This window comes from Alosa alosa, chromosome 7 (genome assembly GCF_017589495.1).
Source record: "Alosa alosa isolate M-15738 ecotype Scorff River chromosome 7, AALO_Geno_1.1, whole genome shotgun sequence".
Taxonomy (NCBI): domain Eukaryota; kingdom Metazoa; phylum Chordata; class Actinopteri; order Clupeiformes; family Clupeidae; genus Alosa; species Alosa alosa.
In genome coordinates, this window is record NC_063195.1 from 6,877,433 (window position 1) to 6,903,760 (window position 26,328).

The 26,328-nt window shown below is 40.8% G+C and overlaps 1 protein-coding gene and 2 long non-coding RNA genes across 5 annotated transcripts in view; all 3 read left to right on the forward strand.

Moving 5' to 3' along the window:
• Nucleotides 1-23,162, forward strand: part of LOC125297463 — a 38,977-nt gene extending 15,815 nt beyond the window's left edge. Inside the window, exons 2-3 of the long non-coding RNA XR_007194054.1 lie at nt 11,908-12,237; nt 23,089-23,162. This is a non-coding gene — a long non-coding RNA (uncharacterized LOC125297463). The remainder of the gene's footprint in view (nt 1-11,907; nt 12,238-23,088) is intronic.
• A 213-nt stretch (nt 23,163-23,375) lies between these two features.
• The window catches only part of LOC125297365 (zinc finger protein 239-like), a 58,129-nt gene continuing 55,176 nt past the window's right edge, over nt 23,376-26,328 (forward strand). For all 3 annotated transcript variants that reach the window (XM_048247703.1, XM_048247702.1, XM_048247701.1), the window contains exon 1: nt 23,376-23,425. In XM_048247703.1, coding sequence (XP_048103660.1) covers nt 23,392-23,425 — 34 coding nt within the window. In that variant the 5' untranslated portion in view covers nt 23,376-23,391. The remainder of the gene's footprint in view (nt 23,426-26,328) is intronic.
• Nucleotides 24,731-26,328, forward strand: part of LOC125297465 — a 4,709-nt gene continuing 3,111 nt past the window's right edge. The window contains exon 1 of the long non-coding RNA XR_007194056.1: nt 24,731-24,745. This is a non-coding gene — a long non-coding RNA (uncharacterized LOC125297465). The remainder of the gene's footprint in view (nt 24,746-26,328) is intronic.

Below are 26,328 nucleotides of genomic sequence, written 5' to 3' on the forward strand. Positions count from 1 at the left end.
TTTAAAGAGTGCATCTACAATCGAAAATATCTACAGCCTATGACGCAAATTGAATAGTCATGTCTGGTATACAGATGTCTGCTTTAGTTGACAGCACGGTAACTAGATTTTAATCAGTCAAGCTGAAGAGCTGGTGTCCGTTAATGTTTGTGCAAAAAGGCTGATTCATATCCCTTGCATTTTGCAACTGCGAGGTCCATGGCAGGCGCCCCACAGAAATGTTTCATTTTGTGAGTGAGATGTCCACGCGGTCCCCTCTGCGACGCGTTCGCCCCCCAGTTTCAGAGCTATTCTTAATGCAAAATTGCACATAGGGCTGTGACTGTAGTTAACAAACTAGATCCTAATAGAAAACTGTTAGCTTTCCTGGCTAAATGGTATAAGTTAGGCCTATTGGCCGTGGCCCACTGGTTAGCACTCTGGACTTGTAACCGTGGGTTGCCGGTTCGAGCCCCGACCAGTGGGCTGCGGCTGAAGTGCCCTTGAGCAAGGCACCTAACCCCTCATCGCTCCCCGCGCCGCCATTGTAGCAGGCAGCTCACTGCCGGATTAGTGTGTGCTTCACCTCACTGTGTGTTCACTGTGTGCTGTTTGTGTTTCACTAATTCACTAATTGGGTTAAATGCAGAGACCAAATTTCCCTCACGGGATCAAAAAAGTATATATACTTATACTTATACTTATATATTACACAACATAAGTTGTGCTGGCGACCCAAATAAAATCTCCTGAGATCCACCCAGTCTTTGGGAATCAATGAGATAGGCTATGCCTATAGACCCCTTTTGAAAGACCCAAAACTATAATTTTACACAGTGTGGCATAGTCAGATACCTTGAGTCTCACATTTTTAAAGTCTCAATGTGTCCATTAGTTTACACAGAATTCACTAGAAGTCATTATTTAAGGGGTTATTTTTCAAAATTTTCAGACGGGGGCATGCCCCCGGACCCCCCTAGCCTTCCTATATGTGACATGGGCTAAGCCCCCAATGTTTCAAATGTCTGGCTCCGCCCCTAGCTGTGGAGAAACACCACTCAATTCTCCGGCCAGTATCGTCTGCAGGTGTGCACAGCAGTGTGCGTAGGCCTACTATCAGGCAGCTTCACGAGGTGGGCTACTTAGAGACTCTGAGAGATAATTTCCCCCATGTGTGTATATATTCACTCCAAGTTGGCCTACCATAACTCATCACTGCACTGTAGCCCATATTCTCTAAAATAAACAAATGTATTTCTTCAATAATTTTATGCATCAGAATTACAGTGGATTGTGCACACAAGCAGCACATAGGCTACTTGTTGCTGACCCAAGTCTCCAAGGCCACCGTGGATATGAAACTTTGCAAACAGCAAAAACAGAAAGGAAGGAGGCAGCAAAGCTATAGAGTTATTTCAGAAGGTAGGCTAAATTGGTATGTTTGTCAAAATAATGCTTAAACATTAAAGTCATACGACAGTAAATTAAAACTAAAGGTACATTTGTAGCCTTTTTAGCACTTAAAGTTGACTAAATTAATAGGCTACTCTTTAGCTATAAACAAGAAACAGCTTCCTTATGTTTTCTCAGATCAGGAAAAACATTTGGTAGGCTACTGTTTGGGACGATTTGGCCAGTGTGTGTGAGACTGATGTCATGCGCATAGCAGATAGAACTTGGTAATGTAAAAATATAGTTACAGAAAACACATTGATGGGGCTGGGTATCACGTGTAATAAACATAGGAACATACAGTAGTAAGAAATGTCGGCGCAATCAGCACAAACGATTGGGTATATAGGCCATTGATGGAGGGCTGGGTGATGTCAAGCATAAGCTACAACTGCTGGACAATTTACATAGAAGCCTACCCTACAAACGTTTATTGGTACTAAATAAGTTTTGGACATTGATGGGGGGCTGGTGACGTCACGCGAGTAATAAATAAACCATATAACTTAGAAAACATAGCACAAATGTATCTTTTGACGGCAAAAATCAGCACAAACCTAGCACAAACGATTGAGACCATTTTGGAAAGATTTGGACATTGATGGGGGGCTGGATGACGTCACACGTGTAACAAATAACATGGAATATCTTAAAGGTGCGATTTGTAGGATTGTTACCGAACGTTCTGTAGGCCAAAATCAAAACACTGGTGAACGTTCTCAAGACTACCAGACGCAAGCCTCTTCTGGGTTGCCAGATGTAATGAAGACTTAGCTAACGTTAGTTGACCTGCAGCTGCTTTAACGTTTCTCCAACCATGACCCAGCTACACATTACGGAAACAGTGAAAACAAAAAATACCTCTCTAACCAACGTAACATATTTAGCTGAAGTTAGCGATGCAGATGAAGTTTAGCCTAAGCTACCTGTTGTGGAGTAATAGCCAGCTCTGCGTCAGACGTCACCATCTCAGGTAGCTCCTCCGATGTCCACTTAATTTGTTTCTTGTTTTAATTTTGGAAATTTGCCTGCCTCTCGTAGGCGTTCATGACTACAACTGACAGCTGTTGACAGTTGGCCTTTGCTAATTTGGCAACCCAAATGGGAGGACGCTTAGCCCATTATTAATACAGCTATTCTAGAATTAATCATTCAAAACATAAACGAAAATTCCAAGAGATTCCGCGCCGTAACTCATTTTTTTTCATGGGTTTTACGGGGTAGAGTAATGTTGTCAAAATAAGCCATTACTTCAATTCATCGTGTTTCCTTACTCTCTGACAACATATGGTGATCATTTTTGGAATGGTTACAGTTTATTTTCCATTATTTCCTACATACTGGACCTTTAAAAAACATAGTAGGCCTAGCACAAATGTTACTTTTAACGGCACAAATGAGCACAAACATAGCACAAGCGATTGAGACTATTTTGGAGAAATTTTAACAAGTATGGGGGGCTGAGTGACGTCACTGGCCAGAAAATGTAAAGTTTAATTACTTAAAACCCTTAACAGCACAAACGATAATTTTTACGGCACAAACCGGCACAAATGAATAGCAGTGTTTTTAATCATTTTTGAATAACATGGGGGGCCAGCTTCACGCAGGTGACGCCGGAGGCATTTTGCGCAATGTAGCAGCACAACCTGATGTAGCCTAACCTAGGCTACAGCCCATGTAATTTGGATGAGGGACACAGCATTGTGCGCGCTGTCTCGCTCTCTCCCTCTCGCACACATTGCCTACTGGATGAACTGCATAGTTGTGATGAGTCTATCAAATAAGTCCTCCGTTTTGCAGAATTGTCGAGGATGCATACCTTCTGCCACTGTGTGCTGAGTGTGTTTCATTAATTCACGGATTGGGATAAATGCAGAGACCAAATTTCCCTCACAGGATCAAACGAGTATATACTTATACTTAAAAACGTACCCACTAGAAAGGTACAGAATTTGTATTATTAAAAAAAAACACATTATGTGCCAACATGCATTACACATTATCTGTTCATATTACACGATGTGTTTTAACATTGTGTAATATGAACAGATATGCCATCCATAACTACAGGCATTGTATTGAAATACAAGGTTAAACCTTACACAAAAATACACAAAATGTGCTGGAAAAATGGTGTACACTCTTAATAATATGAACAGAAATATTTTACAGACCTTGGTTTTGGGATACATTCTCTATATTAACGTTTTTCATGTGACGTATTCTAGGTTCTATAGCTTTGTTTACATCCACCTGTGGGGTATACTACGAAGCACAGCTCAGATCTGTGCGCGTTCTCGGTGTTGGGATGACTTTGGCCAATCGTGTAACGTGGAGACGCACAAGACCGCCTCTATTTAAAAACAATTACTTCCGCATTCATGAGCGATAGCTTAATCTACACTGCGGTCATTTTTTGTGTCTAACCTATAACATCAAATAAATCAATTGTCATCAGTTGTTGTATGGTATGCACATCCATAGTTGGATATTTGCACGCACAGCACTATTAAAGTGCATTCGAGATCCAAAATGTTAGTAGAGGTGGAGGTCCACCTGTAAGATATATGACAGAATCCTACACGTGAGATAACTTCGTTTTTAAGACAAATGATTGGTCAGTGTGCGGTAGTGTCGTGGAAAAAGTCCACTTCCGAATCCAATTTTCCAATTAACAATTACCACTTGACTATTTAGTAATTTAGCACTCTGGAACAAGGCGTCCGAAGGAGACAATGTAGACAGAAGACTTTCTGAAGACTGTTGATCTTTATTCTCCATATTGCAATGATAGTACAGCCTAACCAAAGTCCAGACCAACCATCAAAGCAATAGGGAGGAGATGTCATCAGCTGGGGCCCCCGACGAAATCTGCCTACGGAGGGCTATACACTATATTTTATACCCCTTGGCCCTCGAGAAGTGCCACCCTCTCACGTCATCCCCAAAAACACCTTTCACCAATCAGCATTAAGCAGGGTCACTTACATTGGTGGAAACCATCTTCCCATCATGCATAAAACTATATGCAAACCTGTCTAATGCATAGGACATATGTAAAATGTGGTTTTCTGGTTCTTTCCAGTTTGGGAAAATAGGGCCTTCTTATCTAATTCTCTTCCTAGCTGGACAGGCCCTAAATCATAAGACACAGCGGCCTCCTACTCCCTGTCCTGTCCGGTGCTCACCAGCTGGATAACACCCCCCTTCCCTTGACCATGTAAGGAGGAGATGCTCTCATCCTGGAATCCCCAGTACTTTTCCACTCACCCCACTCCTCTGATAGTTGGTCTGGCCTACACAGGATACAATGATCTCACTCTGCTCACAGCAAATGCAGTGACATAAAAACTTATGACACTCCTGACTACTGTACATTCTTCTAAAACATTAAAACCCATGATTACATCCCTTTAAATCATGAAAATCCACCATAGTAGATTACACGATTTGAGCTATAACTTAGCACATAACCTCCTCCCGACCAGGTTTGGTTGACAGCATAAGATACCATGGTGATATAGCGACACTAAAACAGATCCACTTTCGTGTCACATCATAGCCTGGCTTTGAGCGCAACATACCTCGCTAACCCACTAATCGAGATTCGTAGTACACCCCACTGCTAGGCAAGGGACAAGTTGAACCCATTGAACATCGTTGTCTGCAGCTGCCTCTCAGTAGGCTACATCTGACATTTCATCAATGTCAACATTTCAGGCATCAATAAAGGTGATGATGAAACGTTATCCCATTGTTCAATATTTGATAGCCTGTCACAGGAACGTTATTTCGCTAAAATCGCCCTGATTTGGTGCATTGATCTGTATCGATAACGTTATGGGAGAACCTGCATGTAGCCTAATGGTAGCCTAACTTTTTTTCTCTGTTCAAAACTCGGTTTACACGAAGACGATAGACTTTTTTAGAAGCTGTGAAATTTGGCCAGAAAGGAACGTCTTCCCTCTGAAAGTTGACACAAAATCAAACAATATTTCATCATTCAGCTTCAACTGAACAGCGACAGGTTTTGGTAGGCATGTAGACTCAGCAGACGTTAAACCGTAGCCTACAGTTATAGCCAGCGTCAGTCAGCATCATGTAACATTAATGCCGTTAAAGTCATGAATCCTGTAACATATTATAACTAGGGTTGCCACCTGTCCAGGATTTTCCTGATTGTCCAGGATTTTCATGGTCTGTCCAGGAAAATAAAAATCCTGGACACTGAATGTCCCGGATTTTTGTACATGATGCGCAAAATGTGTATTTCAGTTTAATTGAAGCGTGCCTACGTCCATAAACGTATGCACAGCCTTATTGCCTCTACAAAAATGACGTAGCACAACATGGGTGGTGGTGGTGGGGGCACGCACCGTGGAGGTTCATTAGAAATGGTAAGGTGGAGACGGAGAGTGTGTGGGACAAGGAGAGACAGAGAAAGGAAAGTTTATTCCACATAAGCAAAAAAGCAGAACCTAATTATGTATTCCCCCTTTTTTCTCAATACTGCCCCCAGGTGTCCACAACTAAAAACTGTTGAAAATATAACAAAATAATAAAGGTCTGCTATTAAATAAAGCAATTAACTAAACAAATAACTAGATATTGTCATTCTTACTAATTTTAGCTATACAATTGTCACTTAGAATGACGGTTTTTATCTTGGGTTAGATGTGCGAAAGGCGCCGTTGCTTACAAACAAAAAGGTCGATTGGATGGTCAAAATGTCCAGGATTTTTGTCAGACAACGGTGGCAACCCTAATTATAACATAACAGCGATGGCTTATTTGAAGACGATCTGCATGGATATATAACCACCCAGAAAAACTCAGAATTTGAGTGATTAAGTTAATTAATTGTATGAGACTTTTTATTAGTTATCCATTGCTATATTAGGCTGTTATGCTAGCTCAGCCTTTAAATATGTTATTTTGGTCATGTGGACTTGATTAAACGGGTAAAGATAATTCATAAACTGCTATTCTTACATGACTGAAGCAGTAGCCTAGGTTCAACAGTGGTGTTTGAGGTTGCTGTGTTAAGTTGTTGAATGTGATTGCTAAACAATTCATAGGATCAAATCAGTTTATTTTTACATACGGGAGTTAGTCTAACTGACCTGGGGCCTGTACTACGAAGGAAGCTTAACCTACCCAGATTTAACCCAGGGTTACTTTGTTAAACCGGGGTTGACAAAACCTGGTTATCTTAAGTAATGATAATCGGTACTACGACGCTGATTATACAGTTAATTTGTTGAGCCGGGGTTAACCTAATTGGAGTTTGTGTGCGTTCACATAAAAGGGGCGGGTTGCAGCGCAAGTCACCACTTTCAATCATGACGCGATCACCTTATTTTACGGATGAGGAATGCACAATTATTATGCCAAGTTATGAGGAAAACCCACTCTACGACAAAAATAAATCACAACAAACAAATACGTCGGCAGTGAACAAAGCAAGGCAAGGCTGTTGGCAACGTATTGCAGATCTGGTAGCCTAAATGCCTAAAAGTAAAGTTTTATTTCCACATGTTCTTCAAATATGTGTTACGGAGGATTAATAGCTTGCGGAATGTCTGAAATGAGTTGAAATAATTAAATAGCCTATTTTGAGTTCATAGAAATGCCTACAGATGCCACAAAATTTAGAAGTGGGCATATAGATTACAGTAATAGGATAATTGAATGTTTAAGTAGCCCCCATCAGGGGCGCCTGCAGAAATTAATGCTATGGAATGCATAAAAAAAAAAAAAAAAAACGGTGCATACATAGCATAACAACATCCACATGCAATAATGCAACAACAACGTCTACAATTACCTATTCATTTGGGCAACTTTATATATCCCTATACAGGCTAAAGCTACCTTTATTTGTGTTTTACTGTAACGTCTGGCTTTAAACACCTGTAATGCAGTCGTTCTGACAAGCACACCAATTGCTTAGCCAACATTGTTCTTGCCCATCTTGAATAGCTCAAGATAGCTTTGCTGCCTCCATCCTTTCTGTTTTCGTTGTTTAAACTTGTGATTTCCATGATGAGTATTGAGTTAGTGAATTAGCTCAACATTGTGTGCTGATATAGAAAGCCGAGTAAAAGAAAACAAGTAGCCTATGCGTGCGTATTCTCTCCTGCTCAAACATGTGTGCGCGTTAATTTTAATAAGTGTTCACTAACTTTACTTAATAGAAAATTGTAAATAGCCTGATGGCATGCAACTAATGGGATACTGTGCATAGTTGGAAAGGTATGGTAGGCCAATATGTGTGAATATACACACACACAAGGTACATTTTCTCTCGTTGTTGAGTGATGGTACGCACAGTGCGTACGGACGTACACCTGCAGGCGCGCCTGGCCCCCATTGACTGATTTAGTGTATGTCTAATCCTGTGAACATTTCAGATGCAACACAATTGGCAAACGCACATGGCAGCAGGTGAAAATGAAACACAAACACATTATTCAGAATAGTAGGTTTATATAGTTATAGCTTGCATTAATATTTCTTAATTATGAAAACATGTAGGCATAGTATGCTTATAGCCTTCACTTGGCCTCTGTTTTACAGCTAACAAGAAAAAGGTGTCTTTGAACACTACTGTAAGGAGTGTTTTACAGTAGCAGAGGAGTTAGCCATCGCAAATAATAGTGGAAGGCCGATTGTGGAAGGGGTTGAGGGAGGCATTCGGTCGGATTCTGGTGCTGTGGAAATGTGTAGCCTTTATGTGCAGGGTACAGTAATATGCCATTCAATTCAACAAGTTTGTTAAAATGGTGATTTTAATTTATTAGGCATAGGCTATGTCCGATTTATTTTAGGCTATTCTTGCTCAGATGTTCAGCATAGGCTAGGCTAGGCCTATGTCTGATTTATTTTCGGACATACAGTATTCTTGCTCAGATGTTCAGCATCACCGATTAGATGGAAAACATAAATGTCGACGTAAGGGCATTGCTATGGCGGGTGACATTAAAGACTTCTGCCTAGATCATCTGACAAAGATAACGAATTCCCTCGGCTGACAATCTATATCTTCATAGAGAATATATATATATATATATATATATATATATATATATATATATATATGTGGCGGTCTCTAAAACCCCTCGAAGAGAGCACCTCATGATTTGCGCTCCGATGTCGTATGGATCATCCAGGTATGCCGACATAGTCTCGAATAGTGGAGGGGTGGTACTTATAAAGGGTGTGGTTAACGGAAACCTCGGGTTAACCAAGAACATAACCTGCTCAGAGCAGGTTTGAGATGCAGCGTAAATTGCCATGGCAGCATACCTCGGTTAAAATCTATCCACCTTTCGTAGTACGGGTTAATCGGGAACTTACGCCACACGTGATCAAGTTACTCTCGAAGTTACCCAGATAACCCAATAACCCCGCTTCGTAGTACAGGCCCCTGTAGGCTATAGCACATAAGCCTATTCTGTTTTCATTTATTAGCATTTGTTGTGATTATATAATCAAATGACACTCATGATAACTTGAAATAGAAGGACAGGAGATAGGTGATTGATGTCCACAAGCACGAATTTAACAAGACAAAACTGTTCCGGTAAACATATTCTTGCCATGTTTAAAATGCTGCACTTTTTCCCTTCATAGCCTACAGTATCTCTTGCAATTCATTTTTGGATGACTGTAGATAGTTGTATTTTAGCCTACGTCTTCGTAGACAGTAGCCTAGGCTACACCATTAGGCCATCTTGAGAATAAAAGACTTCACAGCTGCTAACGATCATCCTCCACAACCATGAGGATAGGTAGGCTAAACGGTCGTTCGTCGCCTTTTTGCTTCTTATTGTAAAACCAACTGTTAGGGCCTACTCAAGTGGTCGGCATCCCGGTCAATATTTGATATTAAAATTTGTAACTATGTGTAGCCTATGCAACCCGACTGTTGTAGGCTTGCCTACCACTCTGCAGTGCCTTGCCTACCATTCTTGCCTACCACTCTAGTTGTAAACAAACGGTGACGTAACATTAGAACGGAGGTGCAAAACCTTAATAGACAAGGTTTTAACAACCGGTTCAGCAACAACCTTATCTGATTTGACACAGAATGACCCAGGGGGTAAAAATTGCAGTGTGTGTAAGTGCAGTATTGCAAGTCCATGTAATGTAGTTTAAAGCCCCCCTGTTTAAGAAATTATCCCATTTAGTGGTTAGGAGTTATATAGCAACAACCTCTCAAGCGCTGCCTCGTTTAGAACTACGGGAGCCGTCACACATCAAAACTGACACTAGTTGTGGACTCCTAGCATGTTGAAGCATAAACTTGTCTCTGAAAGCGTAACTCTCGCCAAAATGCATCCTAGGGTGTTTTTGTGAATGTACACGAGTCAAACTTTCGTTTAAAAGCACAAACGAAGCGCCACTTTTAAGCTTTGTCCGTGTTGTCATTTTTGGGTCAAATGGAGTTTTGAATGGGAACTATTTTTTGATACATGATCGCGTCAAAATCGCTATTTTTAAGTATCATCAGTGTCTCTTCACATGAACTTGAGCATTGAGAACATTGTTCGTGTACACAGCGTTTACTAAAAGAAAGGTTTTGAACAACTCACTCGGGTTTTCTGCTCACCGCCATCATGCCAGTTGTCCAAAACCTGTCTTTTTAGTAAACTGTGTACACAAACAATGTTCTCACCTTTAACATTACACAAAGGTCCACCGGACCATTTCTGTACCTAAGAGCAGTGGTTCAACTGGTCTGGCTTTGGGACCTACAATTTCCCACGTTCATCAAGTCGTTCATCGAGTTACATTGAGCCTCGTAAATGGTGTAAAACAGTGATTTATTTGCATGGCTAGCCCGATGCCGAAGCACCACCATTGAAAAAGCTGTTGGTAGCATCGGCTAACTAGCGCCAGATTTTGGAGTGCAGGGGACAAGCCTAAATGGGCTATGAGACATACGTTCACACTCGGTATCATGTTTCAACACACTTTAGGTCAATATCACACCGGAATTCTCCTTTAAGACACGCAAACATGATGATGTTTGCCAATACATTTATGAAGTCTGCAACTCCTGAAGACCTTTCAAAGTAGGCTACTCGACAGGTTTATCTGACAGGGGTGCTTGGTTTCCATGTGACATTTTAATTTTGATGGTTTCATGCTCTCATGTGCCAACAATTTACTGCACACCACACATGGGTTTTTTATCCCATTTTGTCCTCAATTTAAATGAATTTATATCCTACTTCAAATAATATTCAGGGTCGTAGCCTACTTTTGTTTACCGCTAAAATGATGTCTAACATGACCTGTCACAAACATTGTCTATCTATGTCCAAGACTATACAAATAAAGCTTTTCAAAATATAAGTAAAGGTCAAATATTAGATGAAGTAGCATTTTAAATTAGTGATTACCGCGACCCACCCAGAATGATTCCGCGACCAACTTTTGGGTCCCGATCCACCAGTTAAGAAACACTGCCTTAAAGGGTACTTTTCCAACAAATGTACCTGTGGGGTAGGCTACAGAAATGATACCCCCATTTCTCTGTGTGCATTGATATGAAGTTCATTTGTTCACATGATGAAAAAAAAATGCCTAACAATGGATTACGTTATGTTTATTCAAAGATTAAATATTTGACAAATCATTGTTGGGCTTTTTTTTGCTAAATAGGGCGGGATTTCGAACGTGATTGGGTGGAAATCACTCAACCTGTAGCAGGGGCATTTTCCTCAGTCTATTTCAGTCTTCACTGAATGGGAGTTCTAACGCGTTAAAGCGAGTCATGTCGGATCTAGATCCGATCATATCTAAACAAACACTATATTAAAAGATCTCTGTGTGAGGAGCAGCCAACTTGCTTGAGGTAGGGGAGCGCGGGGCACAAAGTAACGCGGGGTTAAACACAGACTTTTTTCCTAGTTGCAGGGGGTTGATCGAGGCATGCTATTGGTCAGTTAACAACATTACTATGAGACGGTGTTCCACCATTTTTCAGTCAGTATAGACGTGTTTTCACGTAGATCTACAGCAAAACGCCTTTTGAAGGCATCAACGTAAATGTCTAGTGGTACTTGTCTTTCCATTACTGAGTTGTGGGTGCAGCTCACTGACAAACTTGTATCATATTAATAGATAGATAGATAGATAGATAGATAGATAGATAGATAGATACTTTATTGATCCTCAAGGGGAAATTCAAGATAATAACCGTCTTAGTCAGATCAGATCTAAACAAACACCATATTAAAAGATATTGTGTGAGGGGCCCCGAACTTGCTTGAGGCAAGCAACCTGAAAAGTCTCACTAACAGTAACCTGGTTAAGCCGACTTCTTCTTGATTCTAGGCTAGACATTAAAGTTAACTCATGTAGCCTATATTCAGAGCTCAATTATTCATGTAACAATTAATGTTGTTTTTTAAGTATTTACATAAAAAAGGCAATCTGTTTTTTTCTCACTGCAACCTGTAGATAACCTCCGATGAGATCAACCTTGGTCTGCTGGGAACATGGATCTTGGACTGCCGCTGAGGCCTAACGGCAGCGTTTGCGTGACTGAAAACCTGAGGGTGGTGGTGAAAGAAGAAAATGTAAACGAGGAGGAATATGATCATGTGATTTCATTTCATGATGAGGAAGATAAGCCTGTTGCAGAGCTTCACTGTAAAACTGAAACGGACATTCAAACAGACGTCGTAGAGTCATACAGCGGCCCTACCTACAGTGAAACACTACAGACAGCTGCGGAGATTGAAATGAAGAAAGAAGATGATGCGCAGGATAACGATTCTCTGGTGCAAAGTAAGTCCTTTCAGAATATCATGCGTTAATCAGCGTGGCGTTGGGATGGTCTTCGAGGAAGCCAAGTGACGAAAGTATTTATTTATTTATTTCGGAGGACGACGCCGGAGGCATTTTGCGCAATGTAGCAGCACAACCTGATGTAGCCTAACCTAGGCTACAGCCCATGTAATTTGGATGAGGGACACAGCATTGTGCGCGGTGTCTCGCTCTCTCCCTCTCGCACACATTGCCTACTGGATGAACTGCATAGTTGTGATGAAAGTCTATCATATAAGTCCTTCGTTTTGCCGAATTGTCGAGGATGCATACCTTCTGCGTCCCCCGTTTCAATCGTCAATCGTGCAAAGCAGCACACTTATTGTTCTTCTTAAGTTTTATTTTTCCCGTCTCCCTTTTTTTTTGTCAGCTCTAGCGCCTAGGCCCTTTGAGACAGAGACACCGTTCCAACTTTAAAACGTCCGGTCAGTACCGGTGTAAGTTGCACGCGAAGATGACGTCAGGTGGGCGTGCCGTTCGTCCGCCATATTGGATTGAACAGAAAGCGAAACTAAATTTTCACAGGTCACAAATTTGATCCGAACACCACGAAACTTGACGTACATTATCCTTGGACCAAGCCTCACAAAAGTTACCGGAAGGATTTTTGATTTTCGAAAGCGTTTGCCCGTCACAGCCAAACAAAATCGGCGGCGAAGCTCCGAAACAGGAAGTCGTCCATATCTCAGGAACACTGTCACATATCGATACCAAATTTTGTATATGAACTGGGGACTCCAATGTGAGGGTGCATAAGCTAAAAAAAAAAAAAGTTTCCATCATTTTGCAAACCACCCACAGGTATTTGGTAACTCTCACCATTCACCTTCGCACCATTCACCTTCTATCACAATGCCTTCCAAGTATGCTCAATGCCTCTGGGCAGCCACAATGTCTCCGGGCAACCTTACCCACTCATGAAATCCTTGCTCTGCCATGGGATAGTATGGACTTATGAACTGAAATAGCAAGGAGAACAGTAGCTATATATAGCTTACATAATAGAGTTGTTTTCACATTGACGGTATTCAAATTATTTTTTTCATTATTGTTAAATATCATGATCATGTTTACGGGAAATTAGGTTTTACTGGGTTGTTTTGTTGTAAAGGCATGCAAGGCATTCTGGGCCGTAATGAACAGTGGTCGGCAGCACTCCATAGGCTACGTATTAATAGGAATAGGTGTTTCTGTAAACCTAGGGACAAGAAACAGCTATCTCTGTTACAAAAACGAGCTGGTAATCGCTCATTGAAGAGGGAACTATGATAAAAAGATTGTTTTCCTAAAAGCATGGTGTTGACAAAAGAATAAGCAGGAAATGCCACGTTAATCTTAAATAGCCTACTGAACGCTAGGTGGCATTACATTTCACTAAATGCGGTGGAATTAGTGTGAGCTTCACAAGGAAGTGCAAAAATTATCTAATTTATTGGAAATGTTATTTCTTGTTTATTCTAATTGCAAACCACACACATCCATTCGTAATCACACGTACACATTTAATACTGGAAGACTGTCATTTTGTTTATTTGATGTTGCTTAGCAACGGGGACAGACTTCAGAGCAAAGATTCTAGAACAGAGCTTCAGAGAGACACGTTTTGAGTTTGTGGCCAAGTAGGCTACCTAAAATATACAAGGATACAAGGATACAAGGAAGTTTATTGTCCCATGCATATAGTTACTGGAAGTAAGAAATGCAGTGAAATTATGTCTGGTGTCAGCCTATTTGTGCATTAATGGGGGTAAAAAGTGCAGTAGAAGAGGGGTTTAGTAGATTAAGTGGCAAGGGCTGCATAAAAAAGGTGGGGGAGGATTGGGATTGGATGGGGGGCACCAACAAGGAGCACCCAAGAGGTGCATATCGGTTTCCATGTGTATGTGCTGGATGGTGTGCTTCCTTTATGAAAGTAAGTGTTTTATACAGTTAACGTTACAGACATAATGAGTCATGTTGTAGTGGTCCACATAAATGTGCCCCTTCTGTTATTAGAATGCTAAGCGGAGATTTTAACATCATTCATTTCTTGTGTGGCTAGAAGCTAGCTAGCTAGGTCATAGGGAGGAGATGTTGCTGTAACGTTATGAGATTTATGTTGCTTAGCGTAATGCCATGGTCATTTGATATGAGATGCTTGTACTCGTAACTTCGTCACTCGTAACTTTAGGACTCCTATTTTTTTTTACTAAGAGTAATTCAGGAAGCATTTTAGCCCTAAAAGTAGCGCCTGAATCTGTGACAGCTTAAGCGAGGACTCCTAATAAGACCGATTCACAAACAATGTTTTGTGGTGGCATTTCACGTCGCGATGTTTTGAAATGCGTCTAACAATCACGAGGGAACAATTTTGCATTGTAGGCATAACTAAGGGATGCAGTAACACCACCAACAACAACCAAAACTAGCCTACTCATTGTTTACATGTACATTAAATGTAACGTTTCATTGTGAATCAAATGAAAAGATTCTCCTCTTTGCAAAAGTTGGCATAGGCATATGGTGACAGATTAATTATGGCCGCCGCGCAGCGAAGCGGCGGTCATATAGGTTTAGTCAGATTTTTTGTATTTTTTTAAAAAAAAATTTTCGCATGCCCAAATTTCCGTCAATGATTCCCGGGACACTGAAAGACCGGGTACACGAAACTTGGTGGGCATGTAACCCCACATGGATAGCATGGAACCGTCGTTTTTCGTTTTGATCTGTAGCCCCCCCGCTGGACTGGACCCCCCGAAAGGAGGGTAGGGCAGACACAGTTCTCTGTGAATATCTTAAGAACTGTAGGGCCTAGGATGACCATTTTTTTCCGTATGTTTGCCTCCAGGGGTCATGTTAACCCATTTCATGTGCACACATGTGCACAAACAGATACACACACACACACATACATTCACAGTAATCATACGTATGACACATACTCACACAGTAGACATATGTACGCATGCATGCACATGCACAAACACACATACGCAGGGAAACACACAAGCACGCACATACACACACACACACACACACACACACACACACACCCCACAAACATAAACATACAGTAAACTTGTACACGCACACATGCGCACAATTCAAGATTTTTTCCCGTCATCTACTTCCTGAATTTTTGGTCATTGATACCCGGGACACCGAACCACCGGGGTACATGAAATTTGCGGGGGCCCCCCGAACTGCAAAAAAAAACCAGTTTTTCCTAAATAACTACCTGAACCGTGGCACTGACGATGAAGAATCTTTTATGGTATGTTGGTCTCAAGGGCCCAAAAAAACCTGGCTCATAATCACTCATTTGTGATTTGCACCCCCACCCCCGGTAAAAATGAAAATGCAATATTATTCTGCTTTAATCGCCCCTATCTTCAGTTAAGATGTTCAGAACTGCACCAAATTTTATGTGTATGATTGACCTGGCATTCTCTGGGGGTATGCCAAGTTTTGTAGAATTTCATCCATGGGGGGGTCTAAAAAATTTGGTTATGTGTACATTTAGTGACTGTACACTCATTGGCCTGTAAATGGCGGTGCACACATATACAAATGCACACACACAGGCACCCACATACTATCGGTATTAGAACGGCCGATACATAATTACAAATTCAGTAGGATTAAAAGAAAGCCAAAATAAATATTCATCATCATCATCATGGCTGCATTTTCAGTATTGGCGATAAGTAGTCGTTTGTCCACTAGATGGCGCATCGTTGCAGTGAGACGTAATTTTGTTGGAAGTTAAAAGTGGGTTGGAAAAACAATGGACGCTTCCTACAAGGACTGTAATTTACCGCAGCGAACATCTAATAAGGATAGGACGATGTTCACATGAAGTGTAATTCCCATTTCTTCTTGAAGCCGAAATAAATCTGAGGATGTTTATCGGACATGCTTGGTTTTTACTGCAGGTAGGCCTACGTTAATCTTGTAATATCAATAAGGACCTAGGTAATGTTACCGTTACCGTTAGCGTTGGTTGAGTGATGGAGGCCCATTTGATTGATTGCATTTGTAGAAAACTATAAATGCGGTTATACCAAGCAAATTGATAGCAGCACTGTTTGTATCTTTCGACTGTCATTTATTGCACGTGCTACAAAATCATTCTGTGCAATGGAAGATTTACCAACGTTACACCGGTCTGATACAGTTTTGCCTATACATGCGTGAGACTGAGACGCCTGTTTATTTTGTTTTAAGTGCGTGCAGGGTGTGAGAGGGGAATCGATGTGCTTTGATTACAGCTTGGTAGTTGTAGTCTGTGAAATTAAAAAGCACGTGTGTGTGAAGTATCCAAGCAATGACACCTTCATTTCATTATGGCTGCTTTAGCAACACACCTTAAGCTACTGTGTAGTGGGTCCCATTTAGAAGTGGCTACTTCATTCGCCCTTTCCTTGACTCATGGAGCTGCGTGAATGTTATTACAACTTTTTAAGCCAATGATATGGCAGTTTAAGTCCGCTTTGATACTGTAAGGCGTAAGCCATTGGTTTCCAAAGGAGATTTTATTTGTGTCGCCAGCATAGCCTATTGACAATTTATGTTGTAAATAGGCCTACCTTATAATCCTACCTGTAGCTTAGGGAAGCTAACAGCTTTCTATTAGGATCTAGTTTGTTAGTTACCGTTTTGTCATAACTCCCTGATGCATTTTTGCATTTAGAATAGCCAGAGCGCGTGTATATCTCAATCGGAAAAATTAAACAATATCGGGTGCCTATGGACTAGGCTGGGTGAACCCAGCCTGATCTGCCCGCTATTTATTTTTGATTTCTTAAAAGATTGAGCTTGGTCTGATGAAAGCCAGACTAGCCATGGACCTCAGTTACACAATGCAAGGGAACATGAATCAGCCTATATTTGCAGAACAATAACGGACAAAAGCTCTTCAACTTTGGCCCGTTAAAATGTGTATGAACAGTCTAGCTGACGCATTTCATCAAGGCCCATTTGGACATGTCAGTTATTTGCACCACTGGTTAGATGTAAAACAGCATTTCGTTTCAGACTACTGTTACTTAATTTGTGCATTAACAATAACGTTTCAGACTACTGTTACTTAATTTGTGCATTGACAATAAAGTATTACATGAACTAAAGATGACTAAAATCTTATGTAGAAGAAGAAACATTCACAAAAAATCCATCCATCCAAAATGACCTTTGTTTTTGATAGCTGTTGAAAACGGCATGGAACTGACAGAGATGTTTTTTGTTTATAAATACATAAAAATAAATATATAAATAAATAAATAACATTATGCTGATACCTTTTGCTTTTCCCAAATACAATGTAGCCTACAGGTGTAAGTGACCTTTCATCAATCCAGTTGCAATGGATGAACTGAGATGAACTGCCCTACTTGTGATTGTTTAGAGATTTTAAAGGTTTTATAACAATGCTACATCTTCTTTGGCTATTCTACAATCTATTCACCTTTTCAGCACCAGTAGGCTACTTTCTGTGCAGCCGCACACACACACTCAGGCATGCCAAACAAGCATACACAAAAGTTTCAAGAGTGGGGGATGGAGTAAAATATGGAGACAAATTGATTAGTGTGATTTATTTTCGCGGAACGGATGTACAGGACTGAGCAGCGGTCATATTTTGTACCGCTATGCGGTACATCTAGTTTAATAATGTTGCTGCGTGAATCACGGTAAGTGCGAATGAAGTGGCCACTTCTTAATAGGAGTCACTGTATGGAAGTAGGCTAAGTAAAATAGAGATGTTTAAAATAAGATAAAGTTACAGTAGGATATGCCCGCTTGACAACGGCAGAGATAACTGGCCTTTGGCCATAGCAACCATCCATTTAGAACGACTGACCTTCATAGCAACCAAGGATCTTAGCTGTGATTCATGTAGCTACAGTATGCATACAATGTGATGCAAAGTATAGAAAGGTGATGAAATATACAGACACAGGTCAAGAAATATAGTGCAATGTAGACAGTAGTATACAGTTGATTTACAGAAGGTGGTTTAGAGTAATATGAATTAAATATAAATATGTGCAGTGTATTAGCAGTTATCTCATACAATAAGTAGAATAATGTATGTAGTAGTAACATTATAATAGTAGAAATAATAATATAGATATATGCAGTGTATTAACAGAATATAATAAAACAGAATAAATATGGATATTCAATATGACAAATATATAACAGATATGTACATAACATACAGCTATGTGCAGTGTGGAAACAGTGTCATTGTAGTTCAGAAACAACATTATAAGAGTAGTAAGAATAAGTCTATGTGCAGGATGAATAGTATAAAGATCAGTAGAATAACTATGTATAAATGTAATTACAGTAGGCCTATGTACATTTGTAAATAAATAGAAAACTATGGGTGAGAGGGATAAATTAATTTTATTTAATCGTAAAAGTAAATTGCATTCAATTAAATTGCAATTAAAAATCTTTCCAGTAGGCTTTAATGTCACGCAAAAAGTACAACCAAAGCTGAGCTTGATCAACTAGAACGTCTAAAGAACCAGAACTTGAGTGTAGTTTTTTGCTGGGTCCCAGGCCATGTTGGTCTGAGGGGAAATGAGAAAGCGGACAGTGCTGCTAAGCAAGCCCTCAATGAAGAAGTCACAAAATGTCAAATCCCTGCCCCAGACCTTAAACCTATACTGAACTCTTACATCTCAGATAAGTGGCAATCTGAATGGGATTAATGTACCAACAACAAGCAAGAAATGTGAATTTTGGCACATTTTCATGATCCACTGGGTCGTTATGGGCCACACAAAATACGGTTACTCCTATTGTGGCTATTAGAGACATGCATTCATGAGTATCCAGCTACATTCAATGAGTTAAGTAAAATACATTCACACACAAAAAAAACCCATCACTAATGTTGTGGACATTCCTTTATTCTGAGATACATCAATAGGCTCTCAAAACAATCCCAAACAGACATAAGGTCTTTATAGAGCAAATCCATATAGATTATTTGTCAAATAAACCAGTAAAACAGAATTAGGGGATGGAATATATAACATTCACACTCACAGCTCATATTTTTAAAATAAAATCAGTGAAAAAGTATCCTGACAAACAAGCAGCATTTTAATGCCTTAGTCATATTTCATAATTTCACATTTTTCTCTAGGTTACCTGATAGCCCAGTTTGAGAGGCGCAAGACGCGTGACATTATTTATTTTTGCAGCCAATCACTGCTGTTGTTTTATTTTATTGATTTGATTTTAGTCATAGAAGCTAAATTCGAAGGCAGGCCACAGGTAAAATCCAACAAACTGCATTCACCCCGCAAGGCAATAGTTGAATAGAGCTTTTGAGGTATTGCCACTGCTCCAACACTGAAAGGAACTGTTAGAATGCTTGGATCATTCCAGGTTCAGCATAGCGTATGCCACTGTCTGCTCACGTTGGTGACCGGACCAGGGCAAGCACACTTTCGCAGTTCCCGCCGGAAATGCAGTCTAGTTTTGTATTTATCCTGTTATAAAATCATGTAGACTTATTGAACAATTGAAACACATTAGGAACCGCAAAGTTGGAGACATGCATAAAGACATTGCTGCAAATTTAAAACCGGATTACTCTGGAATGGCTAACTGTGCAGGGGAATGCTTTACACCTTTATGTTCGGTAAGGTCTGCTGTTTATTCTGATATATGGTTTGTCATGTGTTGAGGGAAAGTTCGCGAAGTATTCCACCAAGATGAATAGGTAGGGAGACGGGCGCAAAAAAATATGATTAAATTAAAGTTACTTTTCTTGCGAACCGTTTACCACAACAAATAAACATTGTTTAAAGGCTGAGAAAAAGCTCTTTCGTGTGATACATGTGATGTCTGTGATGAATAAGCTACTTCGCAAGTAGTTCAGCAAATTTGGGTGGTACAGAAATACTTTTACAGATCAGCAGTTCTGGCCATATTGGCTCTGGCTCACATGATGTACTGCTTTAAATGCATTATCGCTTCACTACCCAACACGCGAACAAGAAAGAAAAGAAAAAAGAAACCAATGTGCTTATGTCGCGATTTCCGATAGGCCCAGGCCTAGAGAAAAGACAGCTATGGTAACCTAACAATTAGGATTTGCTTTGCCTACACTGCTGTTTGGTTGTCCCAAACTTTAAGACGATCCATACTCGCATTAACTGAATCTTATCAACCCGAACTGCGATGTTGAGTGACAGAATGCAATGCCTAATAATCTCACTGCCTTCGGCATAACTGCTAACAGTGCGCCTAGGCCTACTGTTAAACACCTGAAAAATATTAAGCTGCTGTTTTCTTTTCATGACGAGCACTAGGCCTACGCTTGACTGATTTATGACTGAATGGAACGTTGCGTTTTTAAAGAACTGCTTATCACGTCGTGTGACAAAGTTAACATTAATCATCATCTTCTAATGTATCCTTATGTTGAGATGTCCAGTCGCTTTGCCCTAGGCTATCATTTGTGTGCGAAGCATGTTTCAATTAAGACAGTACACAAGCTATTTTTATTGTTGTAATATTGAACGATTTCATGAATAAATTGTACGCACAGTACATTGTACGGCCAAGGCAAGGGGCAACTCTTCTCTTCAATTACCCTTCCAAATTACGTTTTATTGTCTGAAGACATCTATCGCAAGAATTTAACATTCTAACAGCAACAGCAAAGCAAATGCAAGCTAACCAAAGTGCAGTCGGTTCTCCCGCCATGGTTTTTGAAATCACACACCTGCTGTATCTAAAGGCCCACGCACATAAGGCCTACGACTATCACTCGACACGCCCCCTGTTGCACGTCACAATTTAATTTACTATAGCTGATCCTGCCTCCTGGCTCCCCAAAATGCCGCATCATGTGAACAGATCAGCAGGTCGGCAAATTTTCACCTCGCTTTCAGACACAAAAAGACGGCAAAAAGACGTCCCCTCTTCCCGCAAATTTAGCGTGATCTCTGTGTGAAAAGGCCTTCTGTCTCTTACCTGGGAAGACTCCAAACTCTCTTCTTTTGTCGACCTCTTGTAAAGACCCTTATCTCTGTGGTCTCCCTCTTGCATTTTAAAACGACATGTTTCTTTCTCTCTCTAGATTCATGAAAAAGTTAGTTTGGTAGAGTGGTTGTGCTGTGCACATGTAGGTATGGGGCAGCTGTGGCCTACTGGTTAGCGCTTCGGACTTGTAACTGGAGGGTTTGCCGGTCCGAACACCGACCAGTAGGAACAGCTGAAGTGCCCATGAGCAAGGCACCTAACCCCTCACTCCTCCCCGGGCGCCACTCATTGATTTGATAGGCCACATTCAGGGTCGTAGTCTACTTTTGTTTACCGCTAAAATGATGTCTAACATGACCTGTCACAAACATTGTCTATCTATGTCCAAGACTATACAAAGAAAGTTTTTCAAAATAAAGGTCAAATATTAGATGATGTAGCATTTTAAATTAGTGATTAGCTCCGCGACCCACCCAGAATGGTTCTGCGACCCACTTTTGGGTCCCGATCCACCAGTTAAGAAACACTGCCTTAAAGGGTACTTTTCCAACAAATGTACCTTTGGGGTAGGCTACAGAAATGATACCCCCATTTCTCTGTGTGCATTGATATGAAGTTCATTTGTATGCATGATGAAAAAAAATACCTAACAATGGATTACGTTATGTTTATTTAAAGATTAAATATTTGACAAATCATTGTTGGGCTTTTTTTTTGCTAAATAGGGCGGGATTTCGAATGTGATTGGGTGGAAATCACTCAACCTGTAGCAGGGGCATTTTCCTCAGTCTACTTCAGTCTTCACTGAATGGGAGTTCTAACGCGTTAAAGCGAGTCATGTCGGATCTAGATCCGATCATAACACTATATTAAAAGATCTCTGTGTGAGGAGCAGCCAACTTACTTGAGGTAGGGGAGCGCGGGGCACAAAGTAACGCGGGGTTAAGTGTAACACAGACTTTTTTCCTAGTTGCAGGGGGTTGATCGAGGCATGCTATTGGTCAGTTAACAACATTACTATGAGACGGTGTTCCACCATTTTTAAGTCAGTATGGACGTGTTTTCACGTAGATCTACAGCAAAACGCCTTTTGAAGGCATCAACGTAAATGTCTAGTGGTACTTGTCTTTCCATTACTGAGTTGTGGGTGCAGGTCACTGACTCCAATCTTGTATCATCTTAATAACCGTCTTAGTCAGATCAGATCTAAACAAACACCATATTAAAAGATATCATGTGAGGGTCCTCGAACTTGCTTGAGGCAAGCAACCTGAAAAGTCTCACTAACAGTAGCCTGGTTAAGCCGACTTCTTCTTGAGTCTAGGCTAGACATTAAAGTTAACTCATGTAGCCTTTATTCAGAGCTCAATTATTCATGTAACAATTAATGTTGTTTTTTAAGTATTTACATAAAAAAGGCAATCTGTTTTTTTCTCACTGTAACCTGTAGATCAGTGGTCCCCAACCCCCGGGCCGCGGCCCAGTACCAGGCCGCAGGACATTCCTAACCGGGCCGTAGCCTACGACATGAGTTTTAAAAAAATGCATGCAAACTAAACTAAATTTAATTCGCAATAATGTCACGTTTTTACATGGCATAGGTCATATTGCCTTCAGCGCTGCGCAGCCTCAGGTCAGCTCACTTCACTTGATCAGTTCTTGGCGAACGGTAGTGTCACACGAAGTTAGCTAAAGTAGACATTAAAGTTAACTCATGTAGCCTATATTCAGAGCTCAATTATTCATGTAACAATTAATGTTGTTTTTTAAGTATTTACATAAAAAGGCAATCTGTTTTTTTTTTACTGTAACCTTTAGATAACCTCCGATGGGATCAACCTTGGTCTGCTGGGAACATGGATCTTGGACTGCCGCTGAGGCCTAACGGCAGCGTTTATGCTGACTGAAAACCTGAGGGTGGTGGTGAAAGAAGAAAATGTAAACGAGGAGGAATATGATCATGTGATCGTTTTCATTTCATGATGAGGAAGATAAGCCTGTTGCAGAGCTTCACTGTAAAACTGAAACGGACATTCAAACAGACGCCGCGAGAGTCATACAGCGGCCCTACCTACAGTGAAACACTACAGACAGCCGCTGAGATTGAAATGAAGAAAGAAGATGATGCGCAGGGATAACGATTCTCTGGTGCAAAGTAAGTCCTTTCAGAATATCATGTGTTAATCAGCGATTCTCTGGTGAAAAGTAAGTCCTTTCAGAATATCATGCTAATCAGCATTGGGATGGTCTTCGAGGAAGCCAAGTGATCGAAAGTATTTATTTATTTATTTATTTCGAGGACGACGCCGGAGGCATTTTGCGCAATGTAGCAGCACAACCTGATGTAGCCTAACCTAGGCTACAGCCCATGTAATTTGGATGAGGGACACAGCATTGTGCGCGGTGTCTCGCTCTCTCCCTCTCGCACACATTGCCTACTGGATAAACTGCATAGTGATGTGATGTGATGTGACTTTGTGATGAAAGTCTATCAAATAAGTCCTTCGTTTTGCCGAATTGACGAGGATGCATACCTTCTGCGTCCCCCGTTTCAATCGTCCCGGTTGTACCCTACATCTATACAGGCCCTAGGCCCTTTCACACTGGCAAAATCACTGCGATTTTATGTACCAGAATCGCGGAACGACTGTCCCTTTCACATAGACCGAGGCGGAACGGCGGGACAAAGTGTCTCGCCAAATTTGCTACCAAGCCCCTAGACATTTTGCCGAAGTTTTTTGCTCCGCCACCAGTGTGAATGGGTCAAGGCGGAAAGGGGAATCTGGGCGGGTATTTCAATGCTATGTCCAGCCCACCACAGGAGATTGCAAATAAATCTAACTGATCAAAACCAGCATTCGAGAGACAGCACATTATGTCAATCTATAAATTCACAAAGACTCCAGTCATTCACTGTAGCTTGGAATGCAATCAGTTGCCATAATAGGCAATAATAATAGGCATAATCTTAAAATCCAGCGACAAAACAAAGCTTGAACTCATGAGCCGCCTGTGTCTGCCCTATATGTATATCCTCTGATTGTAATGCTTATCTAGGGCCATATTTGTAACATTTATTTTGTATTTGGCCTGTTATAAAATCATGTAGACTTATTGAACAATTGAAACACATTAGGAACCGCAGTTGGAGACATGCATAAAGACATTGCTGCAAATTTAAAATCGGATTACTCTGGAATGGCTGACTGTGCAGGGGAATGCTTTACACCTTTATGTTCGGTAAGGTCTGCTGTTTATTCTGATATATGGTTTGTCATGTGTTGAGGGAAAGTTTGGCGGGCATTCCACCAAGATGAATGGGTAGGGAGACGGGCGAAAAAAATATGATTAAATTAAAGTTACTTTTCTCAAGCGAACCGCTTACCACAACAACTAAACAACTACTCCACCACATTGTTTAAAGGCTGAGAAAAAGCTCTTTCGTGTGATACATGTGATATGTAGAAATCTGGGGGTATTTCTGTATGTATTCTGATGTGTTCATCTGTGTTACTTTTGTGTGTAGTAGAGACGCAGAGAGGTACATGCCATTGTTTGTGTCTGCACATAGATTTACCATCAACAGGTCAGACTGCCATGTTCCTGGCCATAGTCATAGCATGAGCAGAATGAGATATCACCTTGTTATTCTGTTTCCAGGGCTAGTACTTTTCCTATCCTATGGCTGGTACCTCCTGGTACCTTCCACGCTGGCATGATTTTACGCTGACATGATTTTTAGTATAACAGGCTTTGTCTCAGGCTTGACTTCGAGATCGGATCGAGGAAGCCACTCGGGAGCATCTTATGCCAAGACGCCAACAGGAGCCCGCTTCTTACTAACTACCACACCTGTTAGACTCTGTGCAGTTTTACTGTTTGAGACTTAGCCTGTGCTCAGTTAGTGAGTGTTGTACCATCTACAATAAATTCTTTTCTAATCACCGCATCCTGATCCAGCCGCCAAGCTTTATTGACCATCTTCAGTACAGACATCAGAACTAAAACACAACGCAAAACGATCGCGTAATCCAACATTTGGTGCCGTGACCCTTCTCAAGAAAAGGAGAAGAAAGACGAAAACATTTGGTTTCCGTGGACCAACGCGAAGAGGAGGGGAAGACGAGAACATCCATTCGGCGAGGTCAGACTGAGTCTTCGGTTCAAACAGACGCCGAGGGCAGACTTTTTGAAACTTCACATCTGTAAGAAGAGTCTACTTTGGGGCCCCGGGCTGACGTGGGACCAACCCCAGCTGGAAGCCTACCAAGAGGGAGGACGCTTAGGCGTGTGCACCCGCCGCAGTGAAGAAACTCTGACCAGGTGAAAGCAAAGAGTTTTTTTTCTCCTCTGCGCGGAAAAGAACCAAAGAGTAAAGTTAAAAAAAATAAACATAATTTAGGAGTAAATTAGAATTTTTTTGATTTGAAGCTGCACATTAATGAGAGTATTGAAGTTTGTGTCATTAAGTGTTTTGACAAGTAACGCACCTATATCAATGACTGATGAGCTCTAGATGTCATTGGATATAAGAAGTTTTCTGATAAAACAGTAAACGGTTGAAGTGTATACAACATTATTTTTGGAATAGATTCGTGAACTAATTAAAAGAAGTAATCGATTAACCACGGACAAGCTTGTGGGATTAACGCTTTTCTTTTCTGTACTGCCATTACATGCTGAGCTGTGTGAGTTTTGTGATAAAGCTGTGTGAGTTTATGAAAGCTGTGAGTTTATGAAAGCTGTGTGAGTTTTGTGATAAAAGCTGTGTGGGTTTTGTGGATAAATGCTGTGCGGGTGTCAAGAGAAAATAGAAGGAGTTACTGTTGACAGTCATTATTGTTGCTGAAGTGAACTGTGTGGTTGTTTCTCAAGGGTGTTGTTTAGTTTAATGGCCTAGGACTAAACTTAGCGCTACAGTGATATCGGAGAGGAGACAAAAATCACCAGAGGGGGGTGTTTTGCTTGTGCAGTAGGTGAAAAGTGGTATAGGGTTTCCAACCATGTTTTTGTTGACTTGGTCAACTGTGAATTTAACGAAAGAGATCGTTAAAGGTG